Source organism: Aphelocoma coerulescens, chromosome 31 (genome assembly GCF_041296385.1).
Source record: "Aphelocoma coerulescens isolate FSJ_1873_10779 chromosome 31, UR_Acoe_1.0, whole genome shotgun sequence".
NCBI lineage: Eukaryota > Metazoa > Chordata > Aves > Passeriformes > Corvidae > Aphelocoma > Aphelocoma coerulescens.
In genome coordinates this window covers 1,946,636-1,971,545 of record NC_091044.1, presented here as the reverse complement: position 1 = coordinate 1,971,545, position 24,910 = coordinate 1,946,636, and the positions used below count along the sequence as shown (strand labels likewise).

The window sequence follows — 24,910 nt, the reverse complement described above, 5'->3', positions numbered from 1 at the left end:
AAACTCATCGCGTTTATTTCCTGTCGCTACAGAACCGGGACAGCCCGAGATACAAAACCGGGGGCGTCGCTCCACGTACAAAAGGGGCCCGCGGGGGGGGCTTGGGGGGGGGGAGGGGGAGAGAAAGGACAGCGGGGGAGGGGGCACCGGAGCCCCCCCCCCAACCCCCCCCGCGAGTTTTTCTATGGAAATAAAAAAAAATACAAAAGGGGCCGGGCCGGGGGGGCTCGGGGGGGGGCTCGGGGTCAGTCCTCGAGCACGATGGGCTCCGAGGTGCTGGCGGGGTGGGGGGGGGCGGGGGGCGCCAGGGCCCCCCCCCGGGCGCAGGGGCAGCCCCGGCTTCACCTTGAGGGGGAGGTTGGGGCGCCGGGCGGCCCGACGGAGCTCCAGGTGCGTCAGCGCCTTCCGCAGCGCCCTGGCGAGGGGGGGAACAGAGGGGGGGTCACCCACGGAGCCCCAAAAACCCCTCAGACCCCCCCTGCCCCCCCCCCGGTTCCTGTGGGTTCCCTACCCCAGGGCCCCCCAAATTCATCCCATATTGGGCGTTCCTGGTGGCTGCCAACACCACCGGGCTCGGGACCCCCCCGGCGACCCCCCAACCCTCCCCAGACCCTCTCGGGACCCCCCCAGCCCCCGCCCGTACCGAGTGTCCTTGGTGGCCACGAACACCCCCAGGTTCGGGACCCCCCCAGACCCCCCTAGACCCCCCAGCCCGGCCCGTACCGAGTGTCCTTGGTGGCCACGAACACCACGGGGTTCGGGACCCTCCCAGACCCCCTCGGGGCCCCCCAGCCCGGCCCGTACCGGGTGTCCTTGGTGGCCACGAACACCCCCAGGTTCAGGACCCCCCCAGACCCCCCAGTTCGGCCCGTACCGGGTGTCCTTGGTGGCCACGAACACCCCCAGGTTCAGGACCCCCCCAGACCCCCCAGTTCGGCCCGTACCGGGTGTCCTTGGTGGCCACGAACACCCCCAGGTTCAGGACCCCCCCAGACCCCCCAGCCCGGCCCGTACCGGGTGTCCTTGGTGGCCACGAACACCCCCAGCTTCAGGACCCCCCCAGACCCCCCAGCCCGGCCCGTACCGGGTGTCCTTGGTGGCCACGAACACCCCCAGGTTCAGGACCCCCCCAGACCCCCCAGCCCGGCCCGTACCGGGTGTCCTTGGTGGCCACGAACACCCCCAGGCTCGGGACCCCCCCAGACCCCCCCAGACCCCCCAGCCCGGCCCGTACCGGGTGTCCTTGGTGGCCACGAACACCACGGGGTTGGGGGCGTCCGCCGGGTTCAGTTTCTGCCGTTTGGTGCCGGGGGGGGGGCGCGGGGCGCAGCGCGGCCGCCAGGGGGCGCCCGTTGGCCGAGAACGGCAGCGCCGCCGTCCCGACCTGCGCGGGAGCGTCAGGCCCCGCCCCCCGGCCAATCGCAGCGCGCCGCGCGCGCCCCCCCGGCCAATCGCAGCCCACCGCGCGCGCGCGCCCCCCCAAGCGGCCAATCATAACGCGCCGCGAGCTGTCAGTCACCCCTAAACCCCCCCGCCCCAAGCCCCCCCCACAACGCCCCCCGTCAATCAAGCTCAGTCCCCGCCCACAAACCCTTGCTGGCCAATCACGCTCTCCTCCAAACCGCCACGCTCCCGTCAATCACCCCCAGCTCCACCCCCAGGGCGCTGCTCCCTGTCAATCACCCCAGCTCCTGTCAATCACCTCCCACCCCACCCCCACAGGCCCCACCCCCCGTCAATCACCCCCAAATTGCCCTTTGCCCTCCCACAGCCCCCCCCCGTCAATCACCCACAGCCCCCTCCCCATCCCCCCCCCCCGTACCCTCATCCGGGGGGGCCGGTGGCCATCGCCCCCCCCCTCGTAGCCCCTCTTGCCCCCCAGCCCCGCCAGCCCCCGGCTCTGGCTCAGCTGGTTCCTGTTGATCGGGGTCTTGGTGCCTCGGGGGGTCTTCGGCTTCAGGGGGGCTTGAGCCGCTGCGGGGGAGGGGGGGTCAGGGCCGCCCCATTCCCAAAATCCAGCCCTGAACCCCCCCCCTCACAACTGCCCCACACCCTGGGGTCACCCCCCTTTCTGCACCCACCCCCCCCTCATGGCCACTGGGACCCCCCCTCCTGTATCCCCCAGCCCCCCCCAGGCCAGGGACCCCCCCCAGGGCCCCCCGTCACCCCCAGGACCCCCCTCACCCCCAGGACCCCCCCTCACTCCAGGGATCCCCCCTCACCCCCAGGACCACCCCAGGGACCTCCCATCACCCCAGGGACCCCCCCCCAGGGCCCCCCGTCACCCCAGGACCCCCCTCACCCCCAGGGCCCCCCCTCACTCCAGGGACCCCCCCCCTCATCCCAGGACCCCCCCAGAGCCCCCCACACACCCCCAGGACCCCCCCTCACCCAGCTCCTTGACGATGGCGGCGAGCGGCAGCCGGCTCAGCGGGTGGATCTTCAGGGGGGCCTTGGCGGCCTTGGGCAGCCGGATGGAGCCTGGGGGGGCCGGGGGGGGGGTCAGCGCCTCAGAGCCCCCCCCCCCCACCTCGGGCACAGAGCGGGGGTCCCCCGCCCCCCCCCACTCCTGACACCCACGCTCGGCCTGGACGGGGGTCCCAAACCCCGTTTTTGCCCCTAACCCCGCTCCCAGTCAGCCTTGATGGGGTTGATGGGGGTGTAGGGGGTCCCAGACACCCCCAAAGCCCCCCAAAAATCTCCGTTTTTCCCCCCAAAGCCCGCTCACCCTCAGCCTTGACAATGCTGGCATTGAAAGGGGGCCCATGCACCCCAAAGCCCCATTTTTCCCCCCAAACCCCGCTCACACTCAGCCTTGATGGCGATGGCACTGATGGGAGCATAAGGACCCCATACACCCCCAAAACACCCCCAAACCCCCATTTTTCCCCCCAAACCCCCATTTTCCCCCCAAACCCCCATTTTTCCCCCCAAACACCCCCAAACACCCATTTTTTCCCCCCAAACCGCCATTTTTTGCCCCCCAACCCCTCTCACACTCGGCCTTGATGGCGTTGGCGTTGATGGGGACGTAAGGATCCCATACACCCCCCAAAACACCCCCAAACCCCCATTTTTTGCCCCCCCAACCCCGCTCACACTCAGCCTTGATGGCGATGGCACTGATGGGAGCATAAGGACCCCATACACCCCCAAACACCCCCAAACCCCCATTTTTCCCCCCAAACCCCCATTTTTTGCCCCCCAAACCCCCATTTTTCCCCCCAAAGCCCCATTTTTTCCCCCCAAACCCCCATTTCTTGCCCCCCAACCCCGCTCACACTCAGCCTTGATGGCGATGGCACTGATGGGAGCATAAGGACCCCATACACCCCCAAAACACCCCCAAACCCCCATTTTTCCCCCCAAACCCCCATTTTTCCCCCCAAACCCCCATTTTTTCCCCCCAAACCCCCATTTTTTGCCCCCCAACCCCTCTCACACTCGGCCTTGATGGCGTTGGCGTTGATGGGGACGTAAGGATCCCATACACCCCCCAAAACACCCCCAACCCCCCATTTTTTGCCCCCCCAACCCCGCTCACACTCAGCCTTGATGGCGATGGCACTGATGGGAGCATAAGGACCCCCATACACCCCCAAACCCCCATTTTGCCCCCCAAACCCCCATTTTTCCCCCAAACCCCCATTTTCCCCCCCATTTTGCCCCCCAAACCCCCATTTCTTGCCCCCCAACCCCGCTCACACTCGGCCTTGATGGCGTTGGCGTTGATGGGCGCGTAGGGCCGGCGCGCGGCGCGCCGCGGCTGCAGCACGTCCCGGCACAGGCGGCGCGAGAGCCGCGTCAGCCGCGTGGTCTGCAGCAGGAACGTCTGCCGGTTCTTGGCCAGCAGCTTGGCCCGGCTGGCGCTCGTCGTGTACGGGGACAGCGACTGCGCCTCGGGCCGCGACAGGTGCCCCCGGGAGTGCGGCTCCTGTGGGATGACGGGGGGTCAGGGGGGGCCCAGGGGGTCCCAGGGGGGTCTGCAGCCCCAAAATCACCCCCAAACCCCACTAAAAACCACCCCAGAACGCCCTGTGTTGGTGTATGGGGACAGGTGCCCCCGGGAGTGTGGCTCCTGTGGGATTACGGGGGGTCAGGAGGGGCCCAGGGGGTCCCAGGGGGGTCTGCAGCCCCAAAATCACCCCCAAATCCAACCAAAAACCACCCTGTGCTGGTGTATGGGGACAGGTGACTCTGGGAGTACAGCTCCTGTGGGATTATGGGGGGTCAGGGGGGGCCCAGGGGGGTCTGCACCCCCAAAATCACCCCCAAATCCAACCAAAAACCACCCCAGAACGCCCTGTGCTGGTGTATGGGGACAGGTGCCCCCGGGAGTACGGCTCCTGTGGGATTACGGGGGGTCAGGAGGGGCCCAGGGGGTCCCAGGGGGGTCTGCAGCCCCAAAATCACCCCCAAATCCAACCAAAAACCACCCTGTGCTGGTGTATGGGGACAGGTGACTCTGGGAGTACAGCTCCTGTGGGATTATGGGGGGTCAGGGGGGGCCCAGGGGGGTCTGCACCCCCAAAATCACCCCCAAACCCCACTAAAAACCACCCCAGAACACCCTGTGTTGGTGTATGGGGACAGGTGCCCCCGGGAGTGCGGCTCCTGTGGGATTACGGGGGGTCAGGAGGGGCCCAGGGGGTCCCAGGGGGGTCTGCACCCCCAAAATCACCCCCAAATCCAACCAAAAACCACCCCAGAACGCCCTGTGCTGGTGTATGGGGACAGGTGCCCCCGGGAGTACGGCTCCTGTGGGATTATGGGGGTCAGGGGGGCCCAGGGGGGTCTGCACCCCCAAAATCACCCCCAAATCCCACCAAAAACCACCCTGTGTTGGTGTATGGGGACAGGTGACCCCAGGAGTGTGGCTCCTGTGGGATTACGGGGGGTCAGGGGGGGCCCAGGGGGGTCTACAGCCCCAAAAAACCCCCCAAACCCAACCAAAACCCACCCCAGAACACTCCAGGGGTGTCCCAGGGAGGTCTGCACCCCCAAAATCACCCCCAAATCCAACCAAAAACCACCCTCTGTTGGTGTATGGGGACAGGTGCCCCCGGGAGTACGGCTCCTGTGGGATTATGGGGGGGCCAGGGGGGGCCCAGAGAGGTCCCAGGGGGGTCCCAACCCCCAAAATCACCCCCAAACCCCACTAAAAACCACCCCAGAACACCCTGTGTTGGTGTATGGGGACAGGTGACCCTGTGTGTGGGACTCCTGTGGGATTACGGGGGGTCAGGGGTGTCCCAGGGGGGTCTACAGCCCCAAAATCACCCCCAACCCCCCCCCAAAACCAGCCTGTGTTGGTGGATGGGGACAGGTGACCCCAGGAGTGGGGTTTCTGTGAAGTTATGGGGGGTCAGGGGGGTCCCAGAGAAAATTAAGGAGCTTTAGAGGGGTTTGGGGGCTCTAAAGGGAGCTGGGGGGACTCCAAAGGGGGTTTAGGGGGGTTTGAGGGGTTCTAAAGGGGGTTTAGGAGACCCCAAGGGGGGGGTTGGGGGACTCCAAGGGGCGTTTGGGGGATTCTAAAGGGAGTTTGGGGGATTCTAACGGGGCTTTGGGGGGCTCTAGGGTGAGTCTGGGGGCTCTTAAGGGGCTTTAGGAAGCTCTAAGGGGGGGTTTGGGGCGTCCTGGAGGAAACGGGAAGGCCCTAAGTGGGGACTGGAGCATCCCAGGGGGGTTTGGGATGTCCTTAAGTGGAATTTGGGGTGTCCCAGGAGGTTTTTGGGGGTCCCTAAGTGGAACTGTGGGCTCTGGGGGCTCACCGAGGCGCTGCGGGTCACCCCCTCCAGCTGGGTGGGGGTCTTGAGCCCCCCGTATTTCTTCCAGTAGATCCAGCACGAGGCGCAGAGGCGGCACTGCATGTTGGGGGGGCCCCAGGCGTACCACTGGGGGGACTGGGACGCTGTTGGGGGGGCAACTGGGCGTTACTGGGAGGACTGGGATGCTGAGGAAAGACCCAGGGACCACCCCCCAAACCCCCAGGGGCCTCCCCAGACCCCATCCCAGGAGGCTCCAAAACGCCAGGGAGCTCCTTCTGGAACCCCCCCAAATTCCTGCTCCCCAAACGCCAGAGACCCCCAAAGACCTCAGGGACCCCCCCAAACGCCCTGGAGCCCCCCCCAGGACGCCCTGAGGACCCCCCCAAGCCCCCCCAGGCCGCACTGACTGTGGCAGCTCTCGCAGCTCAGCCCCTTCTGGAAGCCGGCCCCGTTGACGCCGGGCTTGGAGCCCACCGAGATGATCTGGTTGGGGTTGGGTTTGGTGCTGCGGGAAAGGGGAGCAGGGGGGGTCAGAGGGGTTTGGGGGGGTCGCTGGGGGGTCTCCTGTGCCCCCCCAGGCCCGGCAGGGGGTCCCCAGAGCCCCCCCACTCACTAGGTGGGGATGTAGACTTGCTTCAGTTTGCTGTCGGCCTCGGCCGCCTTCAGCCTCTTCTGCGAGCAGGGAGGGGGTCACGCGGGGTGGGGGGCACTGAGCCCCCCCCAAAACCCCACAGGCCCCCAAATCAGCCCCATGGGACCCCCAAATCAGCGCCCCAAAACTCCACAGCTCACCAGAACCCCCAGAGTCCCCCAGAACCACCCCCAAATCATCCCCCCCAGAGCCCTTATCAGCCCCCAAACCCCCCTATCAGCCCCCAAACCCCCACCTCAGCCCTCCAGACCCCGATATCAACCCCCAAACCCCCATATCTCCCCCCAAACCCCCTTATCAGCCCCCAAACCCCCTTACCACTCCCCCTTACCAGCCCCCAAACCCCCATCTCAGCCCCCAAACCCCCTTACCACCCCCCAAACCCCTATATCAGTCCCCAAACCCCTTTATCAGCCCCTGGGACCTCCTTATCACCCCCCAAACCCCCATCTCAGCCCCCAAACCCCCTTACCAGCCCCCCTTATCAGCCCCCAAACCCCTTTATCAGCCCCTGGGACCCCCAAATCACCCCCCAAACCCCCATCTCAGCCTCCAAGCCCCCTTACCAGCCCCCCTTACCACCCCCCAAACCCCCTTACCACCCCCCACCCCCCATCACCCCCATCTCAGCCCCCAAAACCCCTTACCACCCCCCCTTACCACCCCCCAAACCCTAATCTCAGACCCCAAACCCCCTTACCACCCCCCCTTACCACCCCCCAAACCCCAATCTCAGACCCCAAACCCCTTTATCACCCCCCAAACCCCCTTACCACCCCCCAAACCCCCCTATCACCCCCCAAACCCCCTTACCACCCCCCAAACCCCCATCTCAGCCCCCAAACCCCCACCCCCCCCCAGCCCCCCACCTGCTGGATGTAGCGGTCCGTGGTTTTCCACATGTAGTAGAACTGCACGATGCTGGCCAGCGACTTCCAGGGCAGCTGCGGGCAGCGGACCCTGAGCTCGGGGTGGGGCTGGGGGGGGGTCCCTGAGCCCCCTCCCCACCCCCAGGACCCTCCCCCACTCACGAAGTCCTGCCGGATGTCGTTGAAGTCCTTGCCGTACTTCTCCAGGGCCTCCTCGAAGAGCATGGCCTCGGACGCCGACCACTCCTCCATCTCGTCCCGGCACAGCACCGGCCCCCCCTGCGGCACCAGCGTGGCCATGGCCCGCGCCAGGTCGTAGCCGTTCCTCTGCAGCGTGTCCATGGCATGGAACTGGGGGCAATGGGGAGTACTGGGGGCACTGGGAGCACTGGGAGGGCTCAAACAGGGAGTTTGGGGGTCCCACAGCCCCCCCCAGATCGTAGCCGTTCCTCTGCAGCGTGTCCATGGCGTGGAACTGGGGGCAATGGGGAGTACTGGGGGCACTGGGAGGCACTGGGGGGACTCAAACAGGGAGTTTGGGGCAGGTTTGAGGGGGTTTGGGGTCCCACAGCCCCTCAGGTTGTAGCCATTCCTCTGGAGCATGTCCATGGCGTGAAACTGGGGGCACTGGGAGGCACTGGGGGGGCTCGAACAGGGAGTTTGGGGCAGGTTTGAGGGGGTTTGGGGGTCCCACAGCCCCCCAGATCATAGCTGTTCCTCTGCAGCCTGTCCATGGCGTGGAACTGGGGGCAATGGGGCGTACTGGGGGCACTGGGAGGCACTGGGGGGACTCAAACAGGGAGTTTGGGGCAGGTTTGAGGGGGTTTGGGGGTCCCACAGCCCCCCAGGTTGTAGCCATTCCTCTGCAGCGTGTCCATGGCGTGGAACTGGGGGCAAGGGGGAGTACTGGGGGCACTGGGAGCACTGGGAGGGCTCAAACAGGGGGTTTGGGGCAGGTTTGGGGCAGGTTTGGGGGTCCCACAGCCCCCCCAGGTTGTAGCCATTCCTCTGCAGCGTGTCCATGGTGTGGAACTGGGGGCACTGGGAGGCACTGGGGGGGGCTCGAACAGGGAGTTTGGGGCAGGTTGGAGGGGGTTTGGGGGTCCCACAGCCCCCCCGGGTCGTAGCCATTCCTCTGCAGCGTGTCCATGGCGTGGAACTGGGGGCAATGGGGTGTACTGGGGGCACTGGGAGGGGCTCAAACAGGGGGTTTGGGGCAGGTTTGGGGGTCCCCCGGTGGCACCAGTGTGGCCATGGCGTGGAACTGGGGGCAATGGGGCGTACTGGAGGCACTGGGGGCACTGGGAAGGCTCTAACAGAGGCTCTAAAGGACTCCTGGGGTGGCTAAAGGGGGTTTGGCGAGGATCTGGGGGCTCCAGGGAGGATTTGGGGTACCCCAGCAGAGAACTGGGCTGATTTATGAGCAGTCCCAGGTGGCCCTAAGGAGATATCGGGGTGTCCCATGGGAGCTGGGAGAACCTCGGGTGCTTTTGGGGTGTCTCAGTGGGAAATGGGGGGGACTCTGAGGAGTTCTGGGGTGTCTCAGTGAAAAATGGGGGGCTCTGAGGAAGTTTTGGGGCATGCCAGTGTGAAATGGGCGGCTCTGAGGAAGCTTTGGGGTGTCCCAGTGTGAAATGGGGGGCTCTGAGGAAGCTTTGGGGTGCCCCAGTGTGAAATGGGGGGCTCTGAGCAGTTCTGGGGTGCCTCAGTGTGAAATGGGGGGCTCTGAGCAGTTCTGGGGTGCCCGGGGGGCTCGGGGGCCCCTCTCACCAGGGTGATGTCGCGCGAGGCCGCGGCCGCGCTCATGTGCAGGCTGGGCTGGCGGATGGAGCTGCTGCAGTCCAGCGCCCGGGCAAACGTCCCCACGGCCCTGGGGGGGACACAGGGGGGGTCAGGGGGGTCCCCTCGATCCCCCCAACCCCCTCCCAGCTCTCCCAGTTCCCCCCTCACCGAGCCACCACCAGGAACTGGTCGATCTGCCGGTCGGTCAGGGGGTTGTCGGGGTCCCACACCTTCATCTCCATCTTCTGCTGGTTCCGGTTGTCCGACTCACCTGGGGGGGAGGGGCTCTCAGGGTGACCCCCCCCTCAATCAATCCTGCACCCCCCAGAGCCCCCCCCAGAACCCCCCAAACCTTCAGCCAGGCGCTCGGGGATCTCGGCCTGGTACTTGCAGCCCACCCTGATCTCGCCCTGGTCCGCCAGCAGCGTTTTTTGCACGGGGTCGAACACCAGCGAGTAGAAGAAACAATCCTGTGGGGAGGGGGCGCATCGAGGGGGGGGCTCAACGGGGTGGGGAGACCCCCAAAACGCCCCCCCAGCCCCGTTTTTGGGGCACACAGAGCTCACCTCCTTCTCCAGGTACTGCCCCAGGATGTCGGTCTCGTTGAGCAGCGTCACGCTGCATTTCCCCCTGCGCAGGAAATCGCGGGGAGGGCTCACCCCGAGCCCCCTCCCCAGGCACGGGGTGCCCCCCCAGCCCCCTTTTTGCCCCCCCAGCCCCCTTTTTGCCCCCCGTACCGGATGTGGGTGGCCGGGAGCGACTCGAACTGGCGGGACAGGAACAGCTCCCGGTGCTTGAGCTGGTGCCGCTGCTGCTCCGTCATCGGCGGCTGCTTCGACTCCTCCTCGAACTCGCCTGGGGGGGCCGCGGGGGGGTCACACGGGGGTGTCCCCCCCCCCCAAAATCCAGCTGGGAGGGCCATTGTTCTCCCAAAACCCCCCCCCCGGTGTTTTGGCAGCGGCCCCAGGGAGGGGAGGGAGAGTGGGGACCCCCCCAGGAAGGGCAGAGCCCCCCCAGTTTGAGGGAGGGGTGTGGGTGGGGGTCCAGTCCTTCCCCCCCCACACTGAGGTGCAGCTGTGACCCCCCCAAAATGAACAAAGCCCCCCCCCAAAAATCATCCCAAGGGTGGCGGGGATGACCAGAGCAGCTCCACCCCCCCCTTGAATTGGGGGCACTCCTTTGGGAGGGGACCCCCCCAAAACCCTGACCCCCCCAAAACCCTGACCCCCCAAACCAGCAGCAACACTAAGGGAGGATCTACCCCCCACCCCCTCCAAAACCCCCCAAAATCCCCCCCCAAAATCCCCCCAAACCCCCAGCTCATAGGCATTGCTGTCAGCCAGGCTGCTGAAGCTGCCCCCACCCTCCCCAAAACCCCCCCAAACCCCCCAAAATCCCCCCAAAACCCTTCACTCACGGGCGTTGCTGTCAGCCAGGCTGTTGGAGCTGCGCCCAACCTCTCTAAACCCCCCCCCAAACTCCCCAAAACCCCCCAGTCACAGGCACTGCTGTAGACCAGGCTTTAAAGGCTGCCCCCACCCTCTCTAAACCCCCCCAAAACCCCCCCAAACCCCCCGCTCACAGGCATTGCTGTCAGCCTGGCTGTTAAGGCTGCCCCCACTGTCTCTAAAACCCCCCAAAACCCCCCCCAAACCCCCCCAAAACCCCCCACTCACGGGCGTTGCTGTCGGCCAGGCTGTTGAGGCTGCTGGAGATGTCGCGCCGCCGGAACAGACAAACCACCTTGGCCTCCACGTTGCCATTGGCCGTCTGGGGGGGGTTTGGGGGGCACAGGGGGTCAAGGGGAGCCCCCCCAGGCTTGAGGACACCCCCCAGGACCACGGGGAGGGTTGTGGGGCGGGGGGCTCACCTTGTTGAGCTCCTCGATGCGCCGCACCAGGTAGGGGTTGCTGGAGGAGTTCTCGAAGTAGACGTAGTCTGGGGAAGGGGTGGGGGGAGGAGGAAAAATGGGGGGGCCATGAGGGGAGCCCCCCCTCAAAATCCATTTTCTCGCCCATCCTCCTTCTCCTGCAAAAATTTGGGGGTCCCCCCCCTCACAGATGCACCCCCAGCCCCCCCTTCCCCTTGCAGACATGGGGACCCCCAAGCCCCCCCATTATAGACCAGACCCTCCCCTCACAGATGGGGAGGACAAGACCCCCCCCAAAATGTCGGGGTTCCCCCTCCTGGGCTCCCCATTCTCCCTCTCATCCAAGAGCCCCCCCCCCCTCACTTTTCCCTTTAGATTTTTGGGGGGAGGGAGGGGGGTCTCCCACCTCCGGGCCTCAGGAATTGGGGTCCCTCCCCATGAACCCCCAAATCCCCTCACGGGACCCCCCCGTCCTCACACAGACTCCCCTCATAACCCCTCACGAACCCCCCAAATTCCCCCATAGGACCCCCCCCAACTCCTCCCCACGAGACCCCCCAAAATCCCCTCACGGGACCCCTCCCTCTTTTTGGGACCCCTCCCTCTTCCTGGGACCCCCCTTCCTCTCACAGACCCCCTAAATCCCTCACGGGACCCCCTAAATCCCTCACGGGACCTCCTCCTTTCCGGAACCCCCCAAATCCCCTCACGGGACCCCCAAATCTCCTCACAGGATCCCCCTTCTCCTTTCTGAAACCCCCTAAATTCCCTCACAGGACCCCCCTCCCTTTCGGGACCCTCAAACCCCCTCACGACACCCCCCCGCCTCTTTCCGGGACTCCCCTCCCCTCACAGACCCCCCCTTTTTGTTGTGGGACCCCCACTCCCCTCACGCCTTCCCCTTTCCGGGACCCGTCTCTCCTCACAGACCCCCCCCAAACCCCCTCACGGGCCTCCCCGCGCCTCACGGAACCCCCAAATCCCCTCACAGACCGCCCCGCGTTCCGGGACCCCCCAAATCCCCTCAGGGCCCCCCCCCGGCCCCTTCCTGCCGTCCCTCCCGGCCCCGTCCCGGCGCCCCGCGGCCCCCGGCCCGCTCACCGCCGACGCGGTACATGTTGGCCGCCATGGCCGCTCGCTCGGCCGCGCTACCCCCGGGCCCGGCCCCGGCCGCGCTTCATCGCCGCTCCCGCCGCCTCCGCGCCGGCACGGCCGGTTCGGAGCCCTTCGGGCACCTCCGGAGCAGCTTCGGGCGCTCCCGGAAAAGTTCGGGAACCTCCGACACGGCCTCTCGGGCACCTCCGGAGAGGATTCGGGCTCCTCCGGAGTCGCTCGGGCACTTCCGGAGCTGCTCGGACACCCCCGGCACGAGCTCGGCGGCGCCTCGGGCGCTTCCGGAGCGGCCTCGTCACTTTTCGGCCAGGCTTCGGGGAAGCCTCGGCTTAACCTCGGCTCTTTCCGCCACTCCTCCGCTGGGCCTCGTCTCTTTCCGGAACGCGCTCGGCGAGTTCCGCCAGCACCGGAAAGGCCTCGAGGGCGGAGGAGGAAGAACCCGCGGCGCTTCCGGGAAGTGGCGGCGATCTCCGGCGCGAGCAAGCGGCGGGGCCCCAGCCCTGACCCCAAGGCTTTATTGACGCCTCTCACAGTGCAGCGCGAAAACGCGGGGGGCGGGGGGGGGGGATGAGGGGCGGGGAGGCTTCAACCAACCCCTCCCTTCACACCCACGCACCCACCCGCTCTTTGGTCCCAGGAAGGGGAAAAGGGAAGAGGAAGCAGCGAGGAGGAAGCGCGGCGGGGCTCAGCGCGGCTCGGGGTCGCCGGGCAGCACTCGCCACTGGAACACGCTGGTGTCCTTGCCGCCCAGCGACACCAGGTGCCCGTCGTCGTGCGTGAAGCGCACGTTGGTCACGTGGCTGCCGTGCCCGCCGTACACGTGACTGGGCGCCTGAGGGGGTGTGTGGGGGGCACACGTGAGGGGCACACGTGAGGGGCACACGTGAGGGGCACACGTGAGGGGTCACGTGGTGTCTCCCTCACACACACAGAGCCGCTCCCACCCCAAATTGGGGGGCTTGGGGACCCCCCCCACCCCAAAATGCCCAACCTGGGGGGGTGGGACCAGCGCTGACCCCCCCGGATTGGGGCCTGGGACCCTCTTGGGCACCCCAAGCCCCCCCCCAGGTGAGTCCGGACCCACCTGACCCCCCCAAATTGGGGTCTGGACCCCTCCTGACCCCCCAAACTGGCATCTGGGACCCCCCTGACCCCCCCTCCTGAGGATCTGTCCCCCTCCCCACCCCCCCACGACCCCCAGCCTCCCCCCGCCCACAGAGACCCCAGACCCGCCAAACTTTGCACAACCGGGACCCTCCCGACGGCCAAAATTGGGGTGCGGGACCCCCATAACCCCCCCTTTCCTCGCCCCTGGAGCCCCCCGGTGCCCCCCGGAGCCCCCCCAGATCCCCTGGAGCCCCCCAGAGCCCCTCAGAGCTCCCCCGGAGCCCCCCAGACTCCCCCAGAGACCCCCGGTGCCCTCCAGAGCCCCCCGGAGTCCCCCCAGAGTCCCCCGGAGCTCCTTGGAGCCCCCCAGAGCCCCCAAGCCCCCCCGGAGCCCCCCCCGGTACCCCCCCAGAGCCCCCCTGGAGCCCCCCTGAGCCCCCCAATCCCCCCCTGGCGCCCCCCTCAGCCCCCCAAGCCCCCCCGGAGCCCCCCAGAGCCCCCCCACAGCTCCCCCAGAGCCCCCCTGAGCTCTCCAAGCCCCCCCCGGAGCCTCCCAGAGCCCCCCAAGCCCCCCCGGACCCCCCCGTGCCCCCCACAGCCCACCCAGAGGCCCCCTGGAACCCCCCCGGAGCCCCCCAGAGCCCCCCAAGCCCCCCCCGGAGCCTCCCAGAGCCCCCCACAGCTCCCCCAGACCTCCCAGATCCCCCCTGGAGCCCCCCAGAGCCCCCCCGGAGCCCCCCGGAGCCCCCCGCCCACCTTGGGCCGGGCGCAGGGGTACTGGAACAGGTGAACCTTGCAGAAGTCGTCGGCCACGGCCACGACGCGCTCGTGGTGCGAGCGGCACAGCGAGTTGATGTCGGTGCCGTCGGAGCCGTCGGGCCAGACCCCTGCGGGGATTTGGGGAGGGGGGGCTCGTGGGGTGGGGGGAGCACCCCAAAAATGCCCGTGGCCGGCGCCACGGAGCCCCCAGACCCACCGAAGACGTGGAAGCCCAGCACGCAGGTGTAGGAGGCCCACTCGCGGTCGCGGCTCTCGAAGCGGTTCCGGAGCAGTTTGCAGCCCCCGGCGACGTCCCCTGGGGGGGTGGGGAGGGGAGGGGAGACCTCCGGAATTTGGGGAGGGGGCTGTGAAACCCCCCTGAAAATCTGGGGATGGGAGGGAAAATACACCCCCCCCCCCCCCCCCCGCTTTAAAATCCAGGGGGTCCCAGTGGGGTCCTGGCAGGGTCAGGGGGTTCCTGGCAGGGTCAGGATCAGCTCTAGGGGTCCTGGTAGGGTCAGGGGGTTCCTGGCAGGGTCAGGATCAGCTCTAGGGGTCCTGGTAGGGTCAGGGGGTTCCTGGTAGGGTCAGGGTGAGCTCTGGGGGTCCTGGCAGGCTCAGAAAGGTCCTGGCAGGGTCAGGGGGAGCTCTGGGGGTCCCATCAGGGTCAGGGGGTTCCTGGCAGGGTCAGGGTGAGTTCTGGGGGTCCTGGCAGGGTCAGGAGGGTCCTGGCAGGGTCAAGGGGTCCTGGCAGGGTCAGGGGGTTCCTGGCAGGGTCAGGGTGAGCCCTGGGGGTCCTGGCAGGGTCAAGGGGTCCTGGCAGGGTCAGGGGGTTCCTGGCAGGGTCAGGGTGAGCCCTGGGGGTCCTGGCAGGGTCAGGAGGGTCCTGGCAGGGTCAGGGGGTCCCATCAGACCCAGGGGAAGCCCCCCCAACCCCCCCCCAGCCTCACAGTAGAGGATCTCGTAATCGCCCGAGTTGGACATGATGAAGCGGCCGTCCTTGGACCAGTCCAGGTGGGTGATGAAGCTCGAGTGGCCCTGGGGGCAAGGGGAGCTTACCGGGGGTCCGAGGGGGGTGGGGACCCCCAGAGCCCCCCAAAGCCCCCCAGAGCCCCCCCAAAGCCCGGCGCTCTCACCGTGCAGCGGCCGAAGCGGCTGAACTTGCGGCCGCCCTCGGCCACGCTGTAGATGTAGATGAAGTTGTCGTGGGAGCCGATGGCCAGGAAGGTCCCGTCTGCAATTGGGGGGCGGCGAGGGGGGACACGGGGTTGGGGGGGGTCCCACACACTGGGGGGGCTCCCCATGAGCTGGGGACAGGGAGAGGGTCAGGGGCAGGTCAGGGACAGGTGGGGGACATTTCAGGGACATTTCGGGGTCAGGTCATGGTCAGTTCAGGGACATTTCAGGGACATTTTGGGGTCAGGTTGGGGTCAGTTTGGGGACATTTCGGGGAAAGTTCGGGGTCAGTTCAGGGTCAGTTTGGGGACATTTCAGGGAAAGTTCGGGGTTAGTTCAGGGTCAGGTCGGGGTCACTTCGGGGTCACTTCAGGGTCAGTTTGGGGTCAGTTTGGGGTCACTTCAGGGTCAGTTTGGGGTCACTTCAGGGTCCGGGGCTCACCCGGGGAGAACCGCACCACCGAGAGCTGCTCGTTGCCGTCCGAGCCCCCGGCCAGGAGCTGCCGCGTGCCCGTGTCCAGCACCAGCCACCTGCGGGGCGGGGGGCACCGGGGGGGCACCGGGGGGGCACCAGGGGACCATGGGCACTCTCCCCCCATCCCTGTGTGCCCCCCCATCCCTGTGTGCCCCCCATGTCCCCCTGTCCCCCCATCCCTGTGTCTCCCCCTGTCCCCCCCATCCCTGTCCCCCCATGTCCCCCTGTCCCCCCCATCCCTGTGTCCCCCCATCCCTGTGTCCCCCCATCCCTGTGTCCCCACCCACATCTCCCTGTCCCCTCCACGTCCCCGTGTCCCCCTCCCATCCCCCTGTCCCCCCCGTGTCCCCCTCCCATCCCCCTGTCCCCCCCCGTGTCCCCCCCGTCCCTCACCGCCCCGTCAGGAGCCCCACGGCCACCACGTGTCCCCCGGGGTGGAAGTCAGCGCACAGCCCGGTGTCCTGGGGGGTCAGGGGGGGTCACAGAGGGGAACAAGGGACCCCGGGACACCCCCCCACCCCCCCCCCAGAGCCCCGACCCCCAAGGTCCGCCCTGGACACCAGCCCAGGCTCGGCGCCCCCAGCCCCAATTCGGGGCTCCCAGCACCGGGCTCCACCCGGGGCGTGCTCCCGCTCCCGGAGCCCCCCCTGCACCCCCAAACCCCCCCCCCGACCCCCCAAACCGCTCCAACCCGCGCTCCTGACCCCTCCCCAGATGCCCCCCTCCCCAAATTTGGGGGTCCCGCCCTCCCCCAGCACCAGGCTCCAGCCGGGGCGCGCTCCTGCTCCTCCCCAGTCCGTTCTGGACCCCCAACCCCCCCCAAACCACCCCCCTGACCCCCCTGGGGTGCCCCCAGCCCCAAACCCGGGGGTCCCGGCCCACCTCGAGCGCCAGGCTCCAGGCCAGCGCGTGCTCCCGCCCGTCCCACAGGCAGAGCTGCCGGTCGTGGCCGCACGTCAGGAAGCGGCAGCAGTTGGGGTGCGTGGCCAGACCCCAAACCTCATCCGTGTGACCCTGGGGGGGTGGGGAGTGGGGGGGTCAGCACCTTGTGTCCGTGCCAGGACACCCCAAAGCCCCCCCCCCAAAGCCCCCCCCTCAAAGCCCCCCCCTCAAAGCCCACCTGCACGATGGGGGTGAAGCCGGAGCCCAGCGTGCCCTGGAGCAGCGCGTTCCGGGTGGTCCCGACCAGCAGCTCCTCGCCGGGACCCTCCGCGATCGTCCGCACGGCCCCGAAGCTCTCGGGGAGCTGGGGGACCCCAAAAAAAACCCCAAAGCCCCCCGTCAGCACCGCCTGAAGGGCTCGGGGAGCTGGGAGACCCCAAAAAAACCCCAAATCCCCCCGTCAGCACCGCCTGAAGGGCTCGGGGAGCTGGGAGACCCCAAAAAAAACCCCAAATCCCCCCGTCAGCACCGCCTGAAGGGCTCGGGGAGCTGGGAGACCCCAAAAAAACCCCAAATCCCCCCGTCAGCACCGCCTGAAGGGCTCGGGGAGCTGGTAGACCCCAAAAAAAACCCCCCAAACACCCCCCCAAATCCCCCCCATCCCGCAGCCCTTCGGAATCCGGGATCCAGGGGGGATTTTGAGGGATGCCCTGGCAGGATTTGGGGTACCCAGGGTGGGTTTTGGGACACCCAGAGTTTTGGGGTACCCAGGGCAGGTTTCAGGGTGTCCAGGGAGATTTTTGGGGTACCCAGGGTGGGTTTCGGGGTGTCCAGGGAGATTTTTGGGGTACCCAGGAACGTTTTTGGCTACCGAGGGAAGGTTTTAGCGCACTAAGGGAGATTTTTGGGGTACCCAGGGTGGGTTTTGGGGTCTCCCACCTCGACCTCGTGCAGCAGCTGGAGCGTGGGGCTCCAGCTGAGCACCCTGCGGTCCTTGCCACCCCCGCTGAGCACGGTCCCGTCGCGGCGGCGGCACAGCGCGAACACGCTGCCCTCGTGGGCCCGCGTCTGCAGCCCGATCTGGTACGTCTCTGCGGGGCCGGGTCAGCCCCAAATCCACCCCAAATCCACCCCAAAACAGCGCCAGGAAGAGCCCAAAGCCAGCACAAAATCATCCCCCAAATCCACCCCAAATCCACCCAAAAACAGCCCCAGAAAGAGCCCAAAGCCAGCACAAAATCATCCCCCAAATCCACCCCAAAACAGCGCCAGGAAGAGCCCAAAGCCAGCACAAAATCCACCCCAAATCCACCCCAAAAGCAGCCCCAGAAAGAGCCCAAAACCAGCTCAAAACCACCCCAAAAACAGCCGCTAAACTCACCCCAAATCCACCCCCAGAACACCCCACAAAATCATCCCTTAAAACCCACCCCAAAACCAGCCCAAATTCACCTCAAACCAGCCCAAAACCAGCCCAAAACCCACTCCCCAAATCCCAGCCCAAACTCCCTTAAAACCACCCCAAACCCACCCTAAACCCGCTCAACCCCCCAAACTCCACCCCAAACCCCCCAAATCCCCCCAAATCCCACCTTTCCCCCCCTTTCCTGGCATCCTGCTCCAGCTCAGGATGCTCCCCCTTAAAACTCACTCCCCAAATCTCCCCCAAACCCCCTCAAACTGCCTTAAAACCACCCCAAACCCCCCAAATCCCACCCCAAACCCCCCAAATCTCCCCAAATCCCTCAAATCCCACCCCAAACCCCCCAAACTCCACCCCAAATCCCTGAAATCCCCCCAATCCCCCCCAAACCCCACCTTTCCCCCCCTTGCCCGGCGTCCTGGTCCAGGTGAGGATGCTCCCCCTTAAAACCCACTCCCCAAATCTCCCCAAATCCCACCCCAAACCCCCCAAATCCCCCCCAAATCCCACCTTTCCCCCCCTTGCCCGGCGTCCTGGTCCAGGTGAGGATGTTCCCCTCCGAGTCCCCGGTCAGCACCGCGCCGGCCGCGTCGAAGATGAAGCACTGGATGAACTTTGGCTTCTTGTACTTCTGTGGGGCCGCCAAGCCGGGGCTCAGCCACCCCAAAAAACACCCCCCGGCCCCGAACCCCACCCCAAAAACCCCAGAAGCCCACCCCAAAAACCCCCTGCTTCTTGGTCAGGGCGCTGCCGCTCCAGGTCCAGAAGTAGACGTGGGATTTGCCGCTGCTGATGATGCTGCTGCTGTCGCGGGGGTTGAACTCCACCGTCAGCACCGACTCGTTGGTGCTCTGCGGGGTTTGGGGGCTTTAGGGGCTTTGGAGTGGGGTTGGGTGGGTTTTGGGGTGGTTTGGGGGGGGTTTGGATGGGGTTTTAGGGGTTTTTAGGGGGTTTTGGAGTGGGGTTGGGTGGGTTTTGGGGTGGTTTGGGTGGGTTCTGGGGTGGTTCTGGGGTGGTTTTGGGGTGGTTTGAGTGGGGTTTTAGGGGTTTGGGGGGTTTTTAGGGGGTTTTGGAGTGGGGTTGGGTAGGTTTTGGGGTGGTTTTGGGGGGGTTTGGATGGGGTTTTAGGGGTTTTTAGGGGGTTTTGGAGTGGGGTTGGGTGGGTTTTGGGGTGGTTTGGGTGGGTTCTGGGGTGGTTCTGGGGTGGTTTTGGGGTGGTTTGAGTGGGGTTTTAGGGGTTTGGGGGGTTTTTAGGGGGTTTTGGAGTGGGGTTGGGTGGGTTTTGGGGTGGTTTTGGGGGGGTTTGGATGGGGTTTTAGGGGTTTGGGGGGTTTTTAGGGGGTTTTGGAGTGGGGTTGGGTGGGTTTTGGGATGGTTTGGGTGGGTTCAGGAATGGATTTGGGGGCTTTGATCTGAGTTTGGGGTGGTTTGGGGTGGGGTTGGGGCATTTGGGGTGGGTTTTGGGGGGGATTGGGGTGGTTTTGGGGGGTTTAGGGTGGGTTTTGGGGTGGTTTGGGGTGGGTTTTGGGGGTCTCACCTTGACCTCGGCCTGCTTGGTGCCGCGGGCGCAGTCCCACACTGACATCATGTGCTCGTTGGAGTCGTCCACCACGCACAGGAACGCGCCCTGGTCCTGGGGGACCCCAAAAACCCCAAACCCCCCCGGCCCTGGGTTTTGAAGAGTCCCAGGGGTTTTGGGGGGCATTTTGGGGAGGTGGGTTTGGGGCTCCCAGGGTTTTTTTGGGGTTTTTTTTGGAGGGTTTGGGGTGTTTGGGGGGCATTTTGAGGGGGTTTTGGGGAGTCCCAGGGGTTTTGAGGGACTTTTGGGGTTCCCAGGTGCTTTTGGGGTGGTTTTTGGCTGGTTTGGGCTGGTTTTGGGGGTTTTTGGCTGTTTTGGGGGTGTTTTGGGGTACTTTGGGTTGGTTTGGGGGTGTTTTGGGGGGGGGTTGGGCTGTTTTTAGGGTGGTTTGGGCTGGTTTTGAGTTTTTGGGATGTTTTGGGGGTTTTTGGGGTGGTTTGGGCTGGTTTTGGGGTGGTTTGGGCTGGTTTTGGGGCGGTCAGGGGTGCTTTGGGCGGGTTTTGGGGGTTTTTGGGCTGGTTTTGGGGTGGTTTGGGCTGGTTTTGGGGTGTTTTGGGCTGGTTTGTGGTGGTTTGGGCGGTTTTGGGGGTTTTGGGGCTATTTTAGGGGTGGTTTTGGGGTGGTTTGGGCTGGTTTGGGGGCGGTCAGGGGTGCTTTGGGCACTCACGGCCGTGGAGAAGGCGAGGGAGCCGACGCCGCGCTCGAAGGAGCCGAGGCCGATCTGCTGCAGGGTCTGGAGCGTGGCCGAGTCCCAGATGTGCACGATGGGCTGCAGGGGCTGGGGGCATTTTGGGGGGGTTTGGGGAGGTTTTTGGGGAGGCTTGGGGGGGTTTTGGGGTCTCAGGTCACGGAGGAGGAGGTTGGGGCCTGGCCCGTTCAGGGTTTGTCCTTCTCGGGGTCACCGAGGGGTCCCAGGGGGTCCCGAGGGGTCTTGGGGCTCCTGTCCCACCCCACGCCCGCATTGGGGTCCCAGGGGGGTCCCTGGGGGTCCTGGGGGTGTCCTGGGGGTCCCTGGGGGGGGTCCCTGGGGTGTCCTGGGGGTGTCCTGGGGGTCCCTGGGAGTCCCTGGGGGTCCCTGGGGTGTCCTGGGGGTGTCCTGGGGTGTCCTGGGGGTCCCTGGGAGTCCCTGGGGGTCACTGGGGGTCACTGGGGGTCCCTGGGGGGGTCACTGGGGGTCCTGGGGGGCGTCCCTGGGGTGTCCTGGGGGTCCCTGGGAGTCCCTGGGGGGGTCCTGGGGGTCCCTGGAGGGGTGCTGGGGGAGGTCCCGGGGGGGGTCCTTGGGGGTGTCCTGGGGGTCCCTGGGGGGTCCCCACCTTTCCGTCCTTGTCCACTCCGGCCGCCTGTCCGGTGGCCACGCGGAGCCGGTCGGGGTGCACGGCCAGGCTGGGGGGGGGAAACGGGGGGGACCCCCCGGTTTGGGGTCTGTAAGGGGGTCTCCAAAGGGGGTCCCCCCGTTTTGTGGGGTGTCACCATCGGGCAGCGCCGCTGTGGGGCAGGTGGGGGCTGTTCGGGGCACAGGGGGGTCTCTAAGGGGTTTTTGGGGGGGTTTCTATGGGGATTTTGGGGTTTTTGGGGTGTTTTGGGGGTTTTTGGGTGCCCTCACCAGCGCACGCAGTCGCTGTGCCGCAGGTGGGGCTGTTTGGGGTACAGAGGGGTCTCTATGGGGTTTTCAGGGGGGTTTTTTGGGGTTTTCAGGGGTGTTTTTTGGGGTTTTGGGTGTTTTGGGGGTTCTGGGGTGCCCTCACCAGCGCACGCAGTCGCTGTGCCGCAGGTAGGGGCTGTTCAGGGTACAGAGGGGTCTCTATGGGGTTTTCAGGGGGGTTTTTGGGGTTTTCAGGGGTGTTTTTTGGGGTTTTTGGGTGTTTTGGGTGTTTTTGGGGTGATTTCGGGGTGTTTTGGGTGTTCTGGGGTGCCCTCACCAGCGCACGCAGTCGCTGTGCCGCAGGTAGGGGCTGTTCGGGGTACAGAGGGGTCTCTATGGGGTTTTCAGGGGGGTTTTTTGGGGTTTTCAGGGGTGTTTTTTGGGGTTTTTGGGGTGTTTTGGGTGTTTTTGGGTGCCCTCACCAGCGCACGCAGTCGCTGTGCCGCAGGTAGGGGCTGTTCGGGGTACAGAGGGGTCTCTATGGGGTTTTCAGGGGTGTTTTTTGGGGTTTTCAGGGGTGTTTTTTGGGGTTTTTGGGTGTTTTGGGTGTTTTTGGGGTGATTTCGGGGTGTTTTGGGTGTTCTGGGGTGCCCTCACCAGCGCACGCAGTCGCTGTGCCGCAGGTAGGGGCTGTTCGGGGTACAGAGGGGTCTCTATGGGGTTTTCAGGGGGGTTTTTTGGGGTTTTCAGGGGTGTTTTTTGGGGTTTTTGGGGTGTTTTGGGTGTTTTTGGGTGCCCTCACCAGCGCACGCAGTCGCTGTGCCGCAGGTAGGGGCTGTTCGGGGTACAGAGGGGTCTCTATGGGGTTTTCAGGGGTGTTTTTTGGGGTTTTCAGGGGTGTTTTTTGGGGTTTTTGGGTGTTTTGGGTGTTTTTGGGGTGATTTCGGGGTGTTTTGGGTGTTCTGGGGTGCCCTCACCAGCGCACGCAGTCGCTGTGCCGCAGGTGGGGCTGTTCGGGGTACAGAGGAGTCTCTATGGGGTTTTCAGGGGGGTTTTTTGGGGTTTTCAGGGATGTTTTTTGGGTTTTTGGGGTGTTTTGGGTGTTTTGGGGTGCCCTCACCAGCGCACGCAGTCGCTGTGCCGCAGGTAGTGCCGCTGGCGCCGCGCCGGCAGCTGCAGCAGCACCACGACGCAGGCGATGAAGTAAACGAGCTCCCCCGAGCCCAGCACGTGCAGGTTGGAGCGCGAGTCCCGGCCCCGGTACCCGTAACTGGGACGGCGTCAAGGGAGCACTGGGAGCACTGGGAGCGCTGGGAATCCCTCGGGGGATTTTTGGGGTGTCCTCCCCCGGGGTTTTGTGGACCCCACCCCCGGGATTTCAGGGCCCTTTCCCAGGATTTTTGGGATTTCCTCGGATTTTGGGATTTCCCTCAGGGATTTTTGGGATCCCCTTGGATTTTGGGATTTGCCTTGGGGATTTTGGGATTTCCCTTGGGATTTTGGGATTTCCCTCGGGATTTTGGGACTTCCCTTGGGGATTTTTGGGATTTCCCTCAGGGATTTTGGGATTTCCCTCGGGATTTTGGCATTTCCCTCAGGATTTTTGGTATTTCCCCCCAAATTTTTGGGATTTCCCTTGCGGATTTAGAGATCTCCCTCAGGATTTTGGGATTTCCCTCAGGGATTTTGGCATTTCCCTCAGGATTTTGGGATTTCCCCCCAGATTTTTGGGATTTCCCTTGGGGATTTTGGGATTTCGCCCCGGATTTCGGGATCCCCCCCGGGATTTTTGGGCTCTCCCCGGGATTTTTGGGCTCTCCCCGGGATTTTTGGGCTCCCCCCCTTGCAGCAGGATACACCCAGTCGAGCTGGAGCCGCTCCGGGGGCAGCTCTGCCCGGAGCCCCCCGACGGGGCCGAGCCCCGAGGGCACGTACATGGTGATGGGGCGGCCCCGCAGGAACATCTTCACCGACACCCCCTCTGTGGGGGGGCCCGGGGGTCACCCCAAAAGCCCCGGCACCCCCCCGGGCCAGCCCGGCCCCCCCGAGCCTCACCCAGGTTGTAGTTCCCACGGCGAGACCCTGGAAAAGGGGGGGGGCGGGGAGGGGGAAAAGGGGGGTCCCGGCCCCAAAATGAGCAGAATGAAGCCACTGAATGAAGGCCCAGAACCCCCCCCCAAAAATAACCCCCCGAAAGAACCCCAAAATAACCCCAAAACAACCCAAAAATAATCCCCAAAAGAACCCCAAAAGAACCCCCCAAATGAACCCCCCAAATAACCCCAAAAGTAACCCCAAAAGAACCCCCTGAACCCCCAAAAGAACCCCAAAAGAACCCCCCAAATGACCCCAAAAATAACCCTAAAAAGAGCCCCTTGAACCCCCAAAATCACCCCAAAAGAACCCCCAAAAGAACCCCCAAAATCACCCCAAAATAACCCCAAAAGAACCCCAAAAATAACCCCCTGCACCCCCCAAAATTACCCCCAAAAGAACCCCCAAAACGAACCCCCAAAAGAACCCCAAAAATAACCCCCAAAAGAACCCCCTGAACCCCCAGAATGAACCCCTAAAATAACCCCCTGCACCCCCCGAAATTACCCCAAAATGAGCACCCCAGACCCGCAAAAAAACCCCAAAACGAAGCCCCCGAATCCCCCCCTGCATCCCAAAATCCCCCCCAGACCCCCCCCCCGCACCCCAAAACCCCCCCGGGCCCCACCTGGGCTCAGGGTCGGCTCCTTGGGGCGGCTGCGGGAGAGGGGCAGAGGTTGGGGGGCTTTGGGGTGACCTGGGGGGGTTTGGGGGGGTTTGGGGGGGCCTGGGAGGGGGGGGTCCCCAATTCTGGGGTCTCCCCGGCAGCTGATTGGCCGTGGGGGGGATTTGGGGGGGGGGGTGGGGGGAAGGTTTTAGGGTCCGGGGGGGGGGGGTATTTTGGAGTATTTGGGGGATTTTGAGGGGATTTTGGGGGGATTTTTGGGGGATTTTGGGGGTGTTTGGGGTATTTTGGGGTCTGGGGGGGGGGTGTTTGGGGGGTATTTTAGGGTGTTTGGGATATTTTGGAGTCCAGGGGGGTATTTTGGGGTGTTTTGGGGGATTTGGGGGGATTTTGGGGTATTTGAGGGTGTTTTGGGGGGTATTTTAGGGTGATTTGGGGGTATTTTGGGGTATTTTAGGGTGGTTTGGGGGGTATTTTGGGGTATTTTGGGGGTATTTTAGGGTATTTTAGGGTGTTGTGGGGGTACTTTGGGGTGTTCTGGGCTGTTTTGGGGTGTTCTGGGGCTGTTTTGGGGTACTTTGGGGTGTTCTGGGGGTACTTTGGGGTGTTCTGGGCTGTTTTGGGGTACTTTGGGGTGTTCTGGGCTGTTTTGGGGCGGGGGTCCCCACCTGTCGGGGCTGCCCTGCAGGAGGTTCGCTGACGACGCCGCTTTGCGGCTCAGGCGCTGCCGGGGGCTGGGGGGGCCCGAGGAGGAGCTGTGGCGGCGCAGCCTGGGGGGGGCACGGGGGGGTTGGGGGGGTTGGGGGGCACAGGGGGGAATTTGGGGGGTCCGAGGGGAAGGGCGGGGGATGGGGGGGGCACCGTCAGGGAAGACCTCCCACCCCCCCCCCCTCCAAAATCCCACCCGCACCCCCCCAAACCCTCCCAGCCCCTCCCCCACAGCCCCCATTTCCCACGGGGGGGGGGGTCAGGGGGATGAGTGGGCGGTCCCGGGGGGGTCCCGAGGGGTTTGGGGGGGTCCACGGGGCTCTTTGGGGCCCTTCCCAGCCCTCCCAGCCCCCCCCCAGTTTGGGGGTCCCCCCCTCCCCCTCCTCACAGCTCTTTGCGGGGTCCCCGCGGGGCCGGGCTGGGGGGCGCCGGGGGGGGGCTCGGGG

At 65.5% G+C, this 24,910-nt stretch overlaps 2 protein-coding genes across 3 annotated transcripts; both read right to left on the bottom strand.

Annotated features, from left to right (window-relative positions):
* Positions 1-239: 239 nt before the first annotated feature.
* MTA2 (metastasis associated 1 family member 2) lies at positions 240-12,299 on the bottom strand. Its single transcript, XM_068998076.1, is given in 20 exon segments — positions 240-317; positions 319-415; positions 1,235-1,317; positions 1,319-1,384; positions 1,823-1,974; positions 2,392-2,481; positions 3,706-3,934; positions 5,772-5,911; positions 6,176-6,273; positions 6,382-6,440; positions 7,290-7,364; positions 7,452-7,640; positions 9,060-9,159; positions 9,240-9,342; positions 9,424-9,541; positions 9,638-9,701; positions 9,809-9,926; positions 10,748-10,841; positions 10,942-11,009; positions 12,043-12,299. Coding segments are annotated over 20 exon segments (2,043 nt in total). The 5' UTR covers positions 12,071-12,299; the 3' UTR covers positions 240-245.
* A 310-nt stretch (positions 12,300-12,609) lies between these two features.
* EML3 (EMAP like 3) lies at positions 12,610-24,910 on the bottom strand. 2 transcript variants are annotated; one of them, XM_068998078.1, is made up of 21 exons: positions 24,853-24,910; positions 24,425-24,526; positions 23,760-23,788; positions 23,093-23,119; positions 22,895-23,018; positions 22,158-22,307; positions 20,769-20,838; positions 20,123-20,233; positions 19,414-19,509; positions 18,593-18,727; positions 18,387-18,507; positions 17,393-17,544; positions 16,692-16,817; positions 16,454-16,585; positions 15,965-16,032; positions 15,539-15,627; positions 15,057-15,154; positions 14,871-14,958; positions 14,138-14,236; positions 13,918-14,048; positions 12,610-12,886 (listed from the first exon to the last, which is right to left on the bottom strand). In XM_068998078.1, exons 5-21 carry the CDS (start codon positions 22,999-23,001, stop codon positions 12,740-12,742), a joined length of 1,920 nt encoding a protein of 639 aa, XP_068854179.1. In that variant the 5' UTR covers positions 23,002-23,018; positions 23,093-23,119; positions 23,760-23,788; positions 24,425-24,526; positions 24,853-24,910; the 3' UTR covers positions 12,610-12,739. The 2 variants fall into 2 exon arrangements, with proteins under 2 accessions (XP_068854179.1, XP_068854178.1); XM_068998077.1 differs by lacking the exons at positions 24,425-24,526; positions 24,853-24,910 and having other exon boundaries at positions 18,387-18,480; positions 23,760-23,785.

Bases quoted from the DNA above. Each gene is read 5' to 3' on its own strand.
- EML3 (XM_068998078.1), bottom strand. From the start codon at position 23,001: ATGTTCCTGCGGGGCCGCCCCATCACCATGTACGTGCCCTCGGGGCTC. The intron at 22,308-22,894 runs GTATCCTGCTGC...ACGCCGTCCCAG, and splicing joins CGGCTCCAGCTCGACTGGGT to TTACGGGTACCGGGGCCGGG. The intron at 15,628-15,964 runs GTGAGGGACGGG...CCCGCCCCGCAG, and splicing joins GTGGGGCTCCTGACGGGGCG to GTGGCTGGTGCTGGACACGG.